The sequence below is a fragment of the Plectropomus leopardus genome, chromosome 18 (assembly GCF_008729295.1).
Source record: "Plectropomus leopardus isolate mb chromosome 18, YSFRI_Pleo_2.0, whole genome shotgun sequence".
NCBI lineage: Eukaryota > Metazoa > Chordata > Actinopteri > Perciformes > Serranidae > Plectropomus > Plectropomus leopardus.
The window spans coordinates 5,899,346-5,917,707 of NC_056480.1; the positions used below are offsets into that span (position 1 = coordinate 5,899,346).

Below are 18,362 nucleotides of genomic sequence, written 5' to 3' on the forward strand. Positions count from 1 at the left end.
CTGCCATGCAATCCATGCAGAAACATCACATTTACAGATTTCTCAAATCTCTGCAATAGAAAACAATTGCCAGTTGTGATTGTTGTTGTTAGCTGGACATCATAATGATTTGGTCTATTCCTGCTAATCATCGGCATGTTAGCATTGTTACTGTGAGCATATTAGCATGCTAACGGTAGCATTTAGCTCAAAAGTACTGCCGTATCTACGACTAGACTAGCAAGACTCTTTTGTCTACTTGTTTATTATGACAACATGCAAACCTACTAAGTAATGATGAGACACAGTTCTTGTTTTAACAATATGTTGCATTTGTCTAAATAAAGTTTACTGTTTAAGCAGGAGTGGGCAACTGTTTGTTTATAAAGTGCCACTTTAACATCTCCTTAATCAGTGTACCATATCGAATAGTTAAATTCTCAAATGCTAAATCACAACTTTGCCTATGTTGTCACATTTTGTTGTCTGAGGCATTGGTTTTAGGAAGCAGAGCTTCTCCGTTACAGTCAAATGACAGTATCTTGCGATGATTGACGAACGTGGTTTATTATTATGAAACCAAGCTTTCATCAAGTGAGATGCTAAATATTGTGATTTTTTAAAAAATCAAATCAGCCGTCCTACGCACGCTAACATTTTCACTTATTATCACACTTATTGTTAGTGTGTCACTGGTTAAGCTAACATGTGTAAGTGGTGGCCCCCGTGCCCAGGGTTACTGACCCCTGCTATAAAGGATCGTCGACTTCTGTTTGTAAACAGTATTGCCAGGAAAAGTAAGAGACAACCAAAGCTTTGCTATATTTTTGCTTTTTTGGCACCGTGTCTGTGATTTTGGTTGCTTTCTCTTCCTCCTCTACCTGTTTATGAAGTCCCGACCTCACCTGAGCGCTCTCCCCTGGACATTACCGAGCACAGCAAAATAAGAAGAAAATACCACTAAACATTTCTACTGGGTCATAAGTGATAACTGAGGGGAATTACTTTTGTCGGACTCCATACATAGATTTTTTTTTTACAAAAATCTGGCATAGTATACCTTTAACAAAATAGTTTCTTGGAAAAGTAGAATTAATTTAGTATGGCGTAATAATAAGAAAAATGTTACAACAAGGACATTAAAACACTTGATAACATAAAATAGATTGTGTATCGAGAAACTTCTCACATCATAACAAGAAACTGAGCATTTTTTTTTAATTAATTAATTTTATATTGCGTTAAATACCTAACCAAGCAAAAAAGGCTATATATTGACATACAGTATAAATAAATATACATTTATATACATTAATATATTACATGTGCATTTAGTTGCTCAACTTTCACTTGCAACAGTCACACTCTAATATCCACCACCAATACCACCACCACCACCACCACACCAAACCACCGACAGTTAAAGTGGAGGGGGACAACCAATAAAAGAGACAAGATGTGAACTTATAAACCTCTGAAACAAAACATGAGATCACAAAATATGGCTCAGTGATGTCGAGGTGAGAGGGAGGCTGATCAAAAATGCATTGGAGACTCAAATCAATGACAACCACCAACTGAAAAAAAAAAAAAAAAAAAAAAAAAACCACGATGCACACGAGACCGAGAGCGTGATCAGAGGAGAGGTGGTAAATGACGAGTCACCAAGCACAGGCAGGCAGGCAGGCCACCAGAGACGACAGTTATAATCATAAAAGAAGAAAACCAAAAACCAGATTAGGGTAGGAGGAGTGGGGTGGGGAGGTGGGATGAAGAGGAAGGGACAGGGGAGGGAGGAGGAGGCCTGGTGGACATTGACGTCGGGTCGTCCTTACTTCTGTTGGGGGAGTTCCAGAGCGTGGCAGAGGACTTGGACAGCCTGTTGTTAATGACAGGGTCCACCTGTCTCGGCAAGTTGACCGTGGAGGCCGAGCATCTGCCTGCACCGGAGAGAACGCAACACACAACAACTGTTCACAAGGCGGCCGGGGTGCAGGCGGCCCCAGCTGATAAGAGATGGAGGGGCTGCTGACTCCCCTCGCTGTGGATCAGGGACTCCCGAAGTTCTCAAACATTTAGGAGTAATCTAACTTTGGGGGGCAATGGGGAGGAAATTTGAGGAAAGCGTGGGAAGGGTGTGGTATAGTTAGAAATCACATTTAGAGTGCTTTTTGTCTGCTGCGAGAAATTCTCACACACATACACGCAAGTTCTCACACACATTCAGGATCTTTCACACTTTGAAGGAGAGAAATTGGCCTCGACCTCAGTGTCACGGGTCCAAAAGAGGCAGCACGTCACATGACCGAAAAGAGGAATAAGCTCACAGCTCTCTGAGAAACACTGTTCGAACTGCTAAACTAACGACACATGTTCATGACAGCTCCCTCACTGCCTCTGTGATCATTTTAACCCTATCAAACCATGAGTGACACCACTTTTCTTGCGCTGCTTTCAGATGCATTTCACAAGTATTTAAACCTTTGAATCCCGAGCAAATTGGTATAATTTATTTTAAAAAATATGGCAAAATAAATAATAAATATTTAAAATTATGTTACAAAATTTTATTAATTTTTTTTCATACTTTTCCAGTCTGTTTCCTTTTTTTAAAATGTTTTAATTTTTAAAAAATTATTTTTTTTAAAGTAATTTTCTGGTCATTTCCTTGTACTTTTAACAAATTTCTTGCTAATTTTGGGTCATTTCTTCTTTTGTTACTCATTGCCTTCTTCATGTTTTTGAAAGAAACAAAACAAATTTGCACAGATTTCAAAGGGTTAAACTGGTACTCAAAACCATTTTTGCCTAAATAAGCAAAACAAAGACGGAAAAAAAGCTAGGAAAAAACTATGTTTATAAATAATCCTAATTAAATATTTGTTACAAAATTATTTTTTAAGCACTTTTCCGGCTAATTTCCTTTTTTTCCATCCATGTTTCATTATGTTTTTAAACTTTTTTTCAAGTAATTTTCATGTACATTTTATTCATTTCTTTCTTCTTGTCTAATTTTGGGTAATTTCTAATTTTGCTGCTCATTGTCATCTTCATGTCTTAGAAATCAAGCCAATTTGCTCAAGTTTCAAAGGGTTAAACTGCTACTCGAAAACAATGTTTCCCTTTAAAAGCAAAACGGAGACATTCACCGAGAATTAACAAAGGTTTAAATTACTGAGAGGGTCATCTGCCTCTGGTACCCCGCCCTCATGACAGCAAACCCTTCAGCAGCTATTTCCTTGAATTGCATCAGTTGGACCAGTGAGTCACAGTCTGAGCAGCAACATGATGCTACTGCGCGGATGTGATCTGTATTCCTGTCATTGTTGTTTTAGTGTTCACCATGTTGTTATGGTTCATTTCAAACTCACTTTCTCTGCGGGAGGTCTGGTTGAGTCCGCCTGCCCAGGACCACCTCTGCTGACGGATCTCGGCCCATGTCTTCTTTGTCGACCTCTTGATAGCTGCTTCATATCTCTCCTGGAGAGACCAAACAGTCAAAACGGAGTATTCACACTTGTAACAGCTCATATGACAGTTTAAAGAGATAGTTTTGGGAAATATTTGCTTTCTTGTGGTGGGTGCTGTAAATGTGAAGCTAAAGACAGCAGCCAGTTAGTTTATATTAGCATTAAGACTGGAAACAGAGGGAAACAGCTAACCTGGCTGTCTAGAAGTTTTAAAATCCACCTACCAGCACCTCCAAAGCTCATTAATTAAAATGTTATATCTCTTTTGTCTTATTCGTACAAAATTGTGAAAGCAACATATCATTTTTTGGAGCTATCAGTCTGGTCTAAAATTATCCTGGATCTAAAGTTTAAAAAAATATGCTTATTAGAACCATTTAGGCCCCTGAGACATTAAGACGACAGTCAGCCGGTGGTTCATTTTGGGCCATTGCTGTGTCGGCTGTAATCAGCTCTTGACGCCTCTTTTTTTGGCCGATTCAGCATGTTGACTAGTCGTTGTCAGTGAATAAAATCCTTCTGATTGGCAGTTCAGCTACATGCACAAGAAGAGAAACAGAAGTGAGGAAACAAATAAATGACTGAAGTCAAGAGGGCGAAACAAATATAAGATTATTATTTGAACCATTACGGTCTTTAGCAGAAACGGTTTGTAATTGTGACGAACAGAGACAACTTCTGTCTGCTGCTATGAAGTTTTTTCCTCTCACTTAAGTGAATAGCGTACATGCTAGTTGGCTGCTGGTTTTAGTCTTGCAACTTTTTGGCCAAGACAATAAGTGACACAACAGTCGTCCGCTTCGCAGCTAGTTCTTTGATGTCGGTTTGCAGTCTGACCAGCGCTGGTCACATGGGCTGTGTGGCTGCCTTGACATGTTAACATGAATAAGCCAGAATAAAAGCAAGTGGATCCACAATGCATGCGCTGTTACAGTATGAAACTACCTGTAAACCCAGAAATTTTACATTTCTGTTTGATTACAGGTCAAACAAATGAGGTGCAGCTTGATAAATAATCAGCTTTGGAGCTGCTGGTTGGTGTATTTTTGACGTTTCAGCAGAGCCAGACTGGCTGTTTGCTCCTGCCTCCAGGCTTTACGATAAGCAGATATGGGAGTTAAAATCATCATGACAAAAAAGCATATACTTGAGCAATCACTCAAATTTAACAATGTGCAGTTAGAAATGAAACTAAATGTTTGATAGAGGTGCTCACGACTCATGGGCATGTGCAACTTGTGACGAGGAGTCACCAGATGACACAGTTTCCCTTTAAAAGGTCACAGAGAAGCCAGAAAGTTTGGGAACAACCGCTGTGATCAATAACTGTTAAACCAAATTGCTGCCAATGAAACATCTGCACTTCTGACCACTGGAAAGTTCTGTGCCAATACTTGGCATCACAACTGATACTTAAGATGGGGCCAAATGCCTGTTACACAGGCAATTTTCCAGCAGTCAAAAGCTTTGCAAAGCATTAAGCTTGCATAAACATATTGGTATTGTGTTGACTTTTCCACTCTGACTTCAATTAACACCAAATATTTTGGACAGCAGGACACAGTTCTGTCTCTGGCGATAATATAAATCTCTCTGTGCAATTTACAGTTGATTACAACCATATTAGCTCTGTGTTATTATTGAAAATGAACCTTATAAAATGCATCCACGGGTTAAACTATAATTTGTTTATTATACAATCCATGCTTGGCTGCTTTTATAGGCTACTTTGTATTTTCTGACCTTGTTCTTTTCGAGTTTCTGTCTCTGTTTTTCCTCCAGAAGAGCTCGGCGTTTCTCGGCCTTCAGCCTCTGCTCCTCCAGCTTCCTCCTGCGATCCTCCAGCTGGCTCTCCCTCAGACGCCGCGCCTTCTCCTCCTTCTCCAGCCACTGGGCTTTCTTCGCCGCTGCAGGGTCACCACAGACAGAGAGTTTAACATTTCGATCGACAGGAAAGAGAATAATGACAAAAGGTAGTGGAGGATTTCTTTTGTCTGCAATCTTTTTTTTCCTTTCTTCAATATTGTGTGTCCTTGTTAGCGAAGGCTGAGGACGAGTGTTTTTTTTTTTTTTTTTTTCGAATTTTGTAAGCAAAGCAGCACCTGTTTCTTTCCCTACCACAATAAGATGTAAAAATGGCACAGAGGATGGCTGTCGTGTCTTGAGCTCCACACTTAACTTTTTATATACTCTTACCTAAAGTTTTGCAAATATTTACACCTCTGTGTCTTTATATTTATACTTATCATTATACATATACATTTGCTACATTCCTGTTTACAGTTCATTAATTTGCAATTACTGTCTAATTTATATTAGTTTGTTTTATACTATAGTCACACTAAATTTATCCATTATTTTAATCATCTACTATGCACTTTTTATGTTTCTCTGGCAAGTAAGAATGTGTGTTACAAATTTTGTTTCAGTCTGGTAGATGTAAAGATATTTCAGGAGATAAATCCAAACTTTAGAGCTAGATAAGCGATAGACTCGAGTCACTGGAAATCAAGAGGATTTAATGAATATCTGAGCAAAATTTTTATGACAGTGCATTAAATAATTTTTAAATTATTTCTGTCAATGATGCAACAAACCAACTGGACAGACATCACCGTCAATATGGGCGTCACAATCATGTCTAAAACATGAACTTTATCAAAAAGGGATAATAAAAAGACATATAAAAGCTTATTTGTGTGTATGAAGTACCGTAACAGCTATTTAAAGACATGTCTTCTTTCATAGGTCAAATCTAAAGTCGGTTCGTAAAACTGAACAGGGTACAATCACCTAAACTCTTGGAGCTCAAACAGAACGGGCGAAGCAGATGGAAGACACTGTGTTCATTTACACGATAATCCAACAACAGTAAATAAGCAGAAGTTCCCGCTGTGTTTTACAGCACCCTGCAGCAGACGCCTGCTTGTCTTTGCACACACGCTGCTGCGGCTCATTTCTTGGAGAAACAATTAAACAGCAATCAATCCTCGTAAATTAAAGCTTCTGTATGCTGGACTGCAGCTGCATCGCCCTCTCTCTTAGACATCTTTCTTATCTTTAACTTTCAAGTTTGTTGCATAATATATTTACAGGCATGGCGGAGAGTTTAAACAGTTAATGATGATGTTTTGGGTTAAATGCTGAATTCAATCAAAGTAATGTGTATGACATATTTCAATGATACCTCGTATTGCTGTGAGTTAGACGGCATTAGAAAGACTTTTTAGTGGATTTAGCTCTGCAAGGGTGTAACAGTGTTGTGAGGCAAAGGTGTGTTTTGTATTTAGTTCTGTTTTCTGCAGCTCATTTTCACTTAATGAGGCACACAACTCTGAGCCTCATCGACAATAATGAAAGCTTTCTTCGCTCCTCCATAAATCCAATTCTTGAAAAAAATCTAATTATGTCTGCATCCGAGCAGCAAGATGGAAAAATGTCTTGTGAGCGTGCTTTTTTTGCATTGTCATTTTTGCAGAGTGTGCAAGAAATATTCATTGCACAGCAGCTGTTGCATAACAACAATACTCAACTGTTCATATGTTCAGATAAAGCAGTTGTTTAAAGGGACAGTTCACCCCAAAATCAAAAACATATTTTTTATCAGTTGCAGAAATTTCTGCCTTTTCTCCAATATCCTGAAACTAGATGTCACTCGGCTGCACTCGGTGGTCATAAGTCTCTAGTGCGCTTGTGCTATGGCTCCATAATGTGGAAGATATAGGTAATTTCATAAAAAAAAAAAAAAAAAAAAATTTCATTAAAAAAACAGCAATTTTGGCTTTATGTGCCACTGAGCAACTTTCAGAGGAATGAACGCGGCCACACCTCGAATGCTGTATCCAGGTCTCTTAACACATCCATGGGTAATTCGGTTAGTGAGTGTTGTTTGGTTGAAAGAAAGTAGTTCCTACATGAAACTACTCACGACAACGTCTGTGGCTTATCATAATTAACCAGGTTATGATTTCTGAAAAAAGACATTGATTTTGAGTTTTAAGAAAATAACTTTTTGGCGCTTTGAGCACCACAAGCTTAGTTCTAGTTCTATTATATTAGAGATATCAGACATATAGACAACTCAAACCAAATCGGTCTAGATTCATACATAGCCCTACAGGTAAGAGGAAAAATATGTATACTTTGACTTTGGGGTTAACTATCCCTTTAAGGAATAAATATGCAAAAAAATCGTGTCTTGACCTACATACGTGCATACTGTTTTGAACAAATTGCATGCTCCACATGAAATGAGCCTTAACTGTGTAATTACAGACCGAAGCAGACTGCAGGAGATTTATCTCAAAGGGGCTGAAGCAGAGTCAACCTCAGATATTATCAATAAAAAGCAGCAGAATTCCCCTTTAACTGTGCTGCAGCATGACCACATTACTGATGCTAATGGAAGTAGTAATTAAATCTAATCTGTCTGAGAGGCCTGCTCTCAGTTTTATAGTAATGACTGCTCATTTTTCTCGCCCTGGGCTACATGGGACGTCTCTGCAGGGAGACACCCACCAAGGTCTACTCTGATTGGCCGCCTTCATCCACAGGGAGAAGCTGAAAACTAGATATAGTCTTTCATGTTTTTTGGCTAAAACAATGTTGTTATAAGAGAGGAAAGTTTCATTCTGTAGCCACAAAGTAAAACTATGATTATAGGTGTGGAGCACGCATGCTTGGTGGGAATGCATAAGAACATAAAGTAAAAATTTAAACATGAGCGGAAACATTTAAGTCAAAAAATGCAGAGGGTTCACAGGGTTCAAAAGCTTCCACCAAATGACATAAAACCAAAATAAATAATCGATTCATGGAGGGGAGAAGAAAAGCCGCATGATTTTTTTCCCAAATGGCTGCTGCAGACACTGAGGGTTTTAGTGAAGCCCCTTACCTTGCACCTGAGTTTGGTGTTCTGAAAGCCATGCAAGGAGAGACAATAAGAGACGACAACAACCGTCAGAGCAGAGTGACAGAGGAAAGTTAATACCGCATTAACAACAGAAGACAGGCATGCATCAAGTTGGTTATAACAAATTCCCACTTCATGCATCACCTTAAGTTTTTCTTGTTTTGCGGAAAATCTGATTTGTTTCAAGTTTAAAAAGCCCAAAATATTTGCTTGTTTTATTGTTTCTTACCAATATATCTGGCTCGTTCCTCCCTCCGCTCCTTGGCAAGTTTCTGTCGTTGCTCTGACGTCATCGAATCTACAGAGAAAAAAAAAATTCAGTTGAATCTTGTATCTTGAATGTACAATAACTGATTTTATTTTGGATACTTGGCAGAAATGTTCGGCTCTTTCACTGCTAGATGCTCCCCTATGTTCACCAGTTATAATCATAATAATAAAGTTTATTTGTATGGCACTTATCAAAACCAATGTTGCAAAGTGACTTACAAATAAAATACCACACACACATGAATAATCTTAATAAACAACCATAACTGTAGGAACCATAGGAATAAACATTAATAAAATACCATGGAAAAATGTAAAAACGATTGAACTTTAAACTAAAACAGAACAGTGCAAGAATTACATGCTGTGTCTGGGGTAACATACAGTGTAACTCATTAGTTAAAATAAAACAAAGTTTAAAAGAGAGAAGTCGAATGTGTCTGTCAGCCGTTCGATGCTGCGTAGGAGGCTCAAAGAAAATAAAACAGTCGATAAAGCGGAGATGAACTGCTTCAGGTAATAGTTCCCAGTGGATTCGCTACCACCACCGACCCCTTTTACATCACACACAGTCATTTTTATTCCATTGTTGATATATAAATATTGATTAGAGCAGCTTTCACTTGACTTTTGCGTAGGAACAAAACAAGGAGATTGTAAGTTTTCTTCACACTGTGGCTGAGCTCACTGCTTTATGACCCACATCCACGAGGTATTAAGAGAGAGAGTGAGGAGCTCCGACATCCAGAAGGAGCTCGGAGCAGAACCTTTGTTTATTCACTTCAAAGCGAGCCAGTTGAGGTGGTTCAAGCATCTGATTAGGATGCGTCCTACACGCCTCCCTCTAGAGGTTTTCCAGGAACAACTCCAGCTGAGAGAGGACCCCGGGCAGACCCAGCACACGCTGAGAGGGATTAGATATCCCATCTGGCCCCGGGAATGTCTTGGGATCTCTCAGGAGCAGCTGGACAAGACAAGTGTTTGGGCTGCAATGCTTCGTCTGCTGCCACCAAATCTGAGACCCGGATAAGCTGCACAAAACAGATTTGTGGTGGTCCAAGAATTTAAAATTAATTCAAAAATTCAATAGAAATGTATCATTCCTGTAACAATGTTTCTCATACTTTGATTATTCCACAATCAGCTGAGGTGCTGTGTCCCACACAACTGCAAGCTTTGAACACGTGCCCTACCATACGAAGAACATTGCTTAATGTGAAAAAGTTATAATTATTAACAACAAAGTTTTCTTTATTAACTACAGTCATTCTTGTCTGTAAATGACTTTCTCTGTCTTTTAAAATTCTTAAATTCTTTGCCCTAAATGTATCAAATCAAATATCAATATTCTGGATGTATTGTATCAAAGTTAGAAATTCCCTTGTGAGAAATTCACTTGTGGGTTGTGCACAGTAACAGGGACAATGTCTGTGCAGACATGTTGCTGCAGACTTTACATGTATTTTTCAAAGATGTGAAAACTTCAAAGACGATCTGACTGACTGCATTGTACTGAAGTGATGGCAGAAGTTTCACAGACATAATGCTCAAAACCTGGAAATAACAAACCAAAATTGTTTGCACAGTTGAAAATTATGAAATTATTTTGTGGTTTGGAGTGAGTATATAACATGTTACAGATGTAAGTATAAAAATAGTATTAAAAGTAAAAGGGCTCCACGAAATGTGATTCAGATCTGCAGTTTGATTCACTGATTCAGTTTCAAGGTCAGAGCAGCTCCGTCTCTTTGTACACTGACGGTGTTTAAACTCTTGTGTAGCTCAACTGTAACTGTGTGTGAACATCTGCTTTTCAGCTGGTCTCATCTGCAGCGATAATCAGCATGAAACCTGGTACGCTTTAAAAGACGCAGCGGTGTAACGTGTGGATTTGGGCGTCTCTTTCCGCCTTAAAACCGGCTGTGAAAAGCCACGACTGAAGATCCGTTCACACCGTTGAAAAACCAGGACCCCTGGGGTGCCCGTCTCCTTTTGTGGCTCTCTTCCGTGCTATGTAATATGTATGCCGTACATTCGCAACCAATCACAGAGGGCCCTGCAGCACTTCAGCCCCGTCTCCATGGCAACCATCATTTCCTCCCCACCTTGCAGAGAGTTTTTCCTACACTGCCGTAGACTTCAGTCTGGCTGATATTCAGACGCTGTGAAGTGCAGAGAGGAAAAAATCTCATCGGTCTGAAGGTCTCGTCCCACTGAGACGTCCCTTAATGCATCAGTTCACCCCCCAACCCTCCACACGTCCTCACCATCAGTCCTCCTCCGATCTATACATCCCGTCTCCCCCACAGCAAATGATGATCTGGCTGTCAGCCGCTACCATCTGTCTGGTTATAATGACGCAATATACATCAAAACTCCCTTTAGGAGAAAAGTATGTGAACACAAGTTCAGAAATTAAACATGGACATTAAAAAATACCTTAATTAACAGTTCCATACTTTTAATGCCTTTTAATGCTGTGTTCAGGGTTCCTGCAGCTCAAGAAAAGTTAGATTTAAACTTTTTAACACTGCTCAGAATGAAACTGAAGACAAATTTTACAATAGTCCAAACTGAAGAGAAAAAAATGAACCAGCATCAGTCACTTTGGGTTGGGGAAATTTATCCCAAATGTTAATTTCAACATAAAACATGACTTTTTGGTCAAGTTAAAAAGTTCAATGAAAGTTTTTAAACATGGAAAATAATGAACATATTTTATCATATAGGTATCCATTCCTTGAAAAAAGCTTTTTGATTGGATGTTGTAAATGGTAAATTAAAAAAAAAAAAAAAAAAGATATTACCAATTATTTTGAGATTTACTATGCAAAATCAGAAAAAAGTGATTCCAATTATCCTACATTCAAGGTGTTAGCATTTTTAAGACTTTGACAGATTGACTTAAGACATTTTAAAAACTATTATGGCCTTAAATACAGATTAATGAATTTAATGCCTTGTAAGACTTTTTAAAGATCTGGTTGCATTCACATGAAATTAGTTAGAAGGAAGACAGCTAACCAGAAATCATTTTAGCGGACAACAGAGCAGGACGAAAAAACTAAGATAGAAAGCTGGCAACACTGACAGAAGATGACATTCAATTCAAAGTTAAAATATTTCAAGTTTTCGCCGTACTCTGCAAGGGAATTTACAAACAAATCCTTCGCACAAGGCAAAAACAGGCACACTCTGGACAATTACTGGACATTACTAGAAAAACTACATACATTAATAAACAAAATTACATTTTTTAATACATTGTTTTGCAGTCCTGCCATTTCAGACTTTTTGTTTGTTTTCCCTTGCCTTCCAGAGAGAGTTGTCCGTCTGTCGTCTACCATCTGCCTAAATCCATGTTAACGCAGGATAAAGGTGTTTTTGTTTAAAAAAGGAGTTTCTGAGAATGTGGGAGGCACGGCAGTGTTTTCTGGGAGCAACTGAACAATTTATACTGAGCAGGTTTTTATAAGAAAAAAAAAATAGCCTGACACACAGTCACATGGCCAACAGGAGATAATGCTGACTCCACATTTGACAATCAGCTATTGAACAACTAATCCTAAGAAAAAGGTTTTAAAAACTTGAAACAGAAACAGACTGGAGCATTTTCTTCACCTCTTTTGGTAATTACAGGTTTTGTTTATAATATTAAAACACTACATCATGAGAACAGTGACCTTGCATTGTGTGTAGTAGACAGGCATTCAAATGAGCACCAGTGTCTCCCTGCTGCATCACTCTGCTTTAATTACCTTTTTAATACCTGAAACCAGCATCCTATCTGATCTCAGCACTGCTATCTGCCTTATGCCTGCAAATGAGGTGCCAATACTGCACAATACAGCAGTCTCTCTGGATTATTATTGTTTACATAAGGGGGGGAAAAGTAGCTTATCATTTTAAATATCAACAACACTACTGCTGAAAAATAAAGCACAGAAAAAGTCAAAGAATAGATGTGAAGAATTTTAAAAATCCTAGTCTGCAAACTAGTTATTTGCAAACCAAGATTTTATGAACAATTAGATGATGCTATAATCTAATAAGAATCATCCTACACACTGAGCTAACCACTTTGTTTCTTTTTAAATAAGCCGGTAAAATGCAAAAAAATCTATGTGATGTTCCCTCTTTCAAAACATTCACCATCTGACCGAGTATGTGGACTCTATTTGTCTGTTTGGGGGAGCCCCTTCACTGTTTCAACATGACAATGAATTTGTGCACAAAGCCAGTTGCATAAAGAAAACAGTTTTCCCAGTTTAGAGGAACCTGACACACAGGCAGCCCTGACCTTAACCCTGTCCAACACCTCTGGGATTAACGAGCCGTGCCTTATCGCCCGACATCAGTGGCTGACATCGCTCATGCTCTGCTGGCTGAACGGGAGCAAATCTCTGCAGTGCCAACGTGATTTACTGCTGTGTTGCTGTTTTGGACTTTGTGGGCTAAACACAGATATTGAACAGCATCCATAACTGTACCTTTCTTGGGCTGAGGGCTGCTGCCGCCCGGGGTGGATGGCCTCACGTCTGTCTTGGAGGAGGCATCTGTCCTGGTGGGGGTCTCTGTTACGGGGCTGGAGTCTGTTTTCGGAGAGAGGTCTGTGATGGCCGAGTCGTCTGAAGTCTGGAGGTCCTTCCCCAAAGACTTGTCCTCATTCTGGATGGACTGAGACGTGTTCTGTAGCGGCAGAGCTGGAAAACAGAAGAAGACAAATTGATTGATAAAAAATCTTAGATGAGTGAATTTTTTTCTTTGCGCTGTCTCTGATGCTTTTTGTCCAAAATGTGACGTCTTGTTGCATCATTAGTCTCCAAAGTGACGATTTCAATAAATTCTAGACTTTTCTTTTCACATCCATTGCTGACATTTCTCCACTATAAACCTGGAAATCCTCTGCGACTTCATTAACACAACGCTCTCGCCTCATTAGAAATCATTAACATCTCTTTCACACACAATTCACACACATCAGTCGACTCGCAGCACCGCTGCACTCCCCCTCAGTCCCTGAGGGTTTTTGGTCCTGCAGAGAAAAAGCCTCCTGTCAACAGTGTTAAACACAACCGCAGAAGGTGAGACACTCGAGCGTGGGAATAAATCTTTTAAAGAGTGAAGCCGAAGCAACAGATTTACAGTATTTAAAAAAGATGGAGAGGCTCAGACACACATTGATTTTTCCTTTAGGGGCGGAAATAAACATTGCAGATTGTTGTGTAAGTCTATCGCAGCTTTCTTAGAAAGACGAATGTTTACAGTGGTTATCGTGGGGATAATTAATGATAATTGGCTTAATTATCCCCACAGAGCCACCTAAACCGATCTATAAACCCACTGACTTCACTGTGGGGCACAAAATGTTTGTCGCTGCTCAAGATGTAAATGAATCAACAAAAACTTTCATAATAAAATATTAGTTATTGTCTATTTTAAGTAAAAAAATGTAAAACTACTTAAACTAAATCGCTGTACACTGAGTATATTTTGGGACAAAAGCAATTTGAAGAGCTGCTTCTGATTTAGCATTTAAATAAAAGATGTTTGCTATTTCCAAATACTTTTTACAGATTAAAATGTTTAACAAGTACTTTAGTGATTCAGTATCTTTATTCCATAAAGGTGGATGACATGTGAGAGACACATTTGAAAAAGGATCTGCCAAAAGCAAAGTAGAAGAGATACATCCTGAATTTTAGACTCCCAAATACACCTGTTATCTGTATGTTATCTGTATCTGGATACATTATGAAGTTAATAATATCTGGCCTTTGAATTACAGTAAGTATTAAAGAAGTATTTCACAGCTGGAAAGATGGTACTTTCATAAAACCGGGCTGTCTAGGTAGTATAAGGATGCAAATACTCTAGAAATTGGTGCTTTATGAGCAGAGAAAACAGAGAAAAAGGACGCTTTTAGTCAAGAGGAAGAAAACCTACATCTACCAGAAAGCACTGTGCTACATTCCTGCTGGTGAATAAGTTTCCCACCAAAAACAATATGGCAGCTGGTAACAAACGATCCGTATTACAGTGTGCTCAAATATTTTTCTGAAAACATTTTGGGTGAGAAATAGGCAACTCAGGAACAGAATCTTTGTTTATATTTGATCAGCGCTGCTTAGTTTTACCGAGAGAGGCCCCATGAAAAGATGCTTTTATGTTTGTTATGGTGGCAGTATAATCATCACCTGTTAACATGTTCTTAAATGTGTTAAAGCAACTTTTTTTCCCCACAAGAATATTCCCAATTCTTTGAATTCAGGTGATCTTGGCCGTCCTCAGTCGTTCCTAATTTGGGCTCACAGTATCTCTTACAGCCATATAAGGCCTGTAAACTGATCAAATTCAAAAGTCAGCCGCACTCGGTGAACAAGTAATCTTCTCAGGCGAGGAGGAGCACCGCAATCCTCTTTTTGCCAAATCCTAATCCTTTTTTCAACATCAGGTGGAAGCAGTGCCGTCCTGTCTGAACATGACGCTGCATCTTTTTCTTACTCTCTTATCTGAACACACACACGCAGAGCTCTAATTCACATCCTGTCACTCCTCCATTAGTATTCCATACAGCGGCCTGTGCATTTGGGCTCAGGGTTGGAGTACAGTGGGGGGAGCTGGAGAGGAGCCCAGTGTTAATCTGTGATTTATGTGGTTCGGTGAGCGTTTGGACGGGCCTGAGGAGAGCGTCACGCTCCATCTGCCCATTGTTGGCTGAGTGGAGAGGAGAGCTGGCCTGAAGCCTGCAGCCTCTCACCTTCCTACCTCACTATCTCTGAGCTCATTATTCCCACAGCTCTGGGCCTCGCTGTCTTTATCGCTCCTCCTTTTTTTGTCTTTTCAAATCCCACGTTTTCTTTTTCCTCCCCTGTCATTATAAAAACACCCTGCCGCACCATTTTTCCACTCTCTCATTGTCCTCCAGCTCTCCTTTCTCTATAAATCTCTCCCCTCGCTCTCCACGTGTCCTTGTAGAAGTGCACAAATTGTCCCTTCTTCGTCTTCCTGCTCCAGTCCCCCCCTCTGTGCGTCACTGCGGCTCTGCTCAGTTTGTCACCGACTCCTCCACTGTGACAGCCAGAGAGGGGTGAAGAGAGAGTCAGACGAGCAGCAGCCGAACTATCAGCAGGAGAATGAAAACAAAGACAGCAGGATTAAGACAGGATGTGTTTTGTGTCTTTTTGCTGCCCCATTGTCGCCCTCTGTCAGGGTCAGAGGTCAGGAAGTCAGGCCTCGTGACCGGATCTGTGTGCAGCCGTCAAGGGTGCTCATGTTAGGAAGTTTAAGTCGAGTTACATAAAATATTACATTTAATATACGGCTGCAAGTATTAATTATGTTCAAAATGTATTAATCTGTAGGTTCAAGGGGTGCTTAAATGTCAAGTGAATTTTGAACTCATCAGGAGTACTGCACAGCTGCTGAAAACAGTTACAGCAATTTCTGAAGTATGTTTTTGAGCCTTTTAATCATGGTTTTCTGTCATTTTTATCTATGGTTTTATTTTCTTGATATTTATCTCATGTTTTGATCATCAGAAATGGTTGATTAGGAGAGAAGTACTGTAATTTCCATGTTTTTTAATGTATAAATTAGACTTTAATAGTGTATAGACTGAGCAAAAGAAGACCTTATTAGTGATGGAGTTAAAAAGCCACTTCTTTAATCTTAAGTCAACATTTCTGTGACTGAAATAAATAAGTAAAGTATCCACAACACAACTGTCTGAGAAGACAATCATGAGAATGAGATGTCCAAAGACCAAAAAAAGACCTCTTTTCCTCTCTCTTTAGCAGAGCTGCAACAACTCCTAAACAACATTAATAACGATTAATTGTTTGAGTCACTTTTAAGGAAATAAAAGCAAAAAAATTATCTGATTCCAGCTTTTAAATGTGAATACTTTATAGTTTCTTATTTATCTGTGACAGTTACCTGAATATCTTTAGATTATGGACAAAAAATGATTTAAAAACTGATTGAAATTTTTTACTATTTTGTGGCATAGTACAAATTTTTTAAAAAATGGATTCATTAAGAAAACAATCCACAGATTAATTGACAATAAGAATAATTGTTGGTTGTAGATTTTCACTCTTGCAAACTTCTTCCCAAAATATGATCATTCCAGGATTGAAGGACTTTTGTCCAGCTCAAATATTTTACTTTTTGTATGTGATTGCTTTTGCAAAAGTGGTAATGGATGTCTAATGGCAAGTAAACTAGGCACCACTGTGATAAAGTGCATAGAAAACTCTACAAAACAAAAGAGATCCCTCCTGTGACTCTAGTTTATGTTGCAGAGTTGACTCTAACTTCCATATAAACATGGGATGGGTGTGGTTGTCATGTTTTCTTAAATCTCTAAAGGTTACTGTAGGAGAAGAGTGATGACAGGAGTTGTGATGAACCAACACTGCAGTATAAACTTTAAATCGAGTAATAAGCAGCCTAGTTCAATTCAATACTCCCCGGGGCCCCAGTTGGTCTCGTACTGAATTTAAATTGAATTGAAATTTATTTTGAACATTTGGAAAAAAACAGGAAAGGAAAGAATGAACATACAAAAACAGACATACCCAAAAAGGAGTACAAAGACATGCACACTTTCTTAAACTCTATACTATAAACTACATGTTATCATATTTATATTGTTATTTACAAGAAAGATGAGATAGAAAAAGGAAATAATACTACATAATTGCACAAAATAAATTATACAATAATCCCTGTAAACACTTGGTGACTTTAAAATATTCCATAATGTGATATATTATACATATAATACAGTATTGACATAGACATAGTAGCCCGAAGCATGACAATTGGTTATTTTATGTTGACCTCTGAGAGGTTTTGTGTTAGATTGGATTTTTTTTTTTATTTGTTATTGTTGATAGATTGGGGAATTAATTATTATTATTATATTTTGCTTACAATTGTTGAAGTAGTTGTATATTTGTATTAGCATTATTATTATAATTTGGTTACCTATTTTATTAATTACAACTATTATTATAAATTTCTATTACTGTTTGTTTTTGCTGTAATGTTATGTTGCCTAGCTTGTCGCTTCAGCTAATGGGGATCCTGATAATAAAGTGGCTAATGTTAGCTACTATTATCAAACTTTATACAGACACTGCTGAATAACTCTTACTTACTGAGTCAGTCTACTGACTTCATGACTCACTTCTCTACTTGCATGTATGCTGAATATTAGCTTAGCAACTGTCATTTTAACACAGCTGTGGGTCACGGAGGCAATTAAGGTGCTTCAAACAATCAGCGCCCGTTTGCGGCAAATTACGTCCTTCTCGGAGTCATAAATCAATTAAATGTGAACACAAAAACATAATAACACACAAATTAATAATAAATATGACTTACACTTTTCGAGGATATCATTATCTTCGACAATTAACCTCCATAAATCCGCTAGAAAATGACGCTCCCGTTAACAGAACTTGCTTATGAATCATCACATTTTAAGGTTTTCTTCGGTTAATTTTTTTTCCAGTGATAGCTGTCTGTAAATCCATGGCTACAATGCGACAGGAACTTCTAACAGCTAATTCGGCATACTTTGAATTGTGCCAAATAGCTAAAATGTAACTAAATACAGCCTTAAAAAAGGACTTGAGTGGCAACAGTTCACACCTGAATCATTAGCAATGGGACACTATACTTCCTGTTTACATCCCCTAAAGCATTATGGGAACTGTATT

The 18,362-nt window shown here is 38.5% G+C and overlaps 1 protein-coding gene across 4 annotated transcripts in view; it reads right to left on the minus strand.

The window, feature by feature from the left end:
- Positions 1–18,362, minus strand: part of LOC121957583 (MAP7 domain-containing protein 1-like) — a 53,830-nt gene that overhangs the window by 17,767 nt on the left and 17,701 nt on the right. For 3 of the 4 annotated variants that reach the window (XM_042506224.1, XM_042506223.1, XM_042506222.1), the window contains exons 2-6: positions 13,122–13,334; positions 8,591–8,659; positions 5,193–5,356; positions 3,351–3,459; positions 1,815–1,919 (exon numbers count right to left, since the gene is read on the minus strand). In XM_042506224.1, coding sequence (XP_042362158.1) covers positions 1,815–1,919; positions 3,351–3,459; positions 5,193–5,356; positions 8,591–8,659; positions 13,122–13,334 — 660 coding nt within the window. The remainder of the gene's footprint in view (positions 1–1,814; positions 1,920–3,350; positions 3,460–5,192; positions 5,357–8,590; positions 8,660–13,121; positions 13,335–18,362) is intronic. The other variant, XM_042506225.1, reaches the window with a different exon arrangement.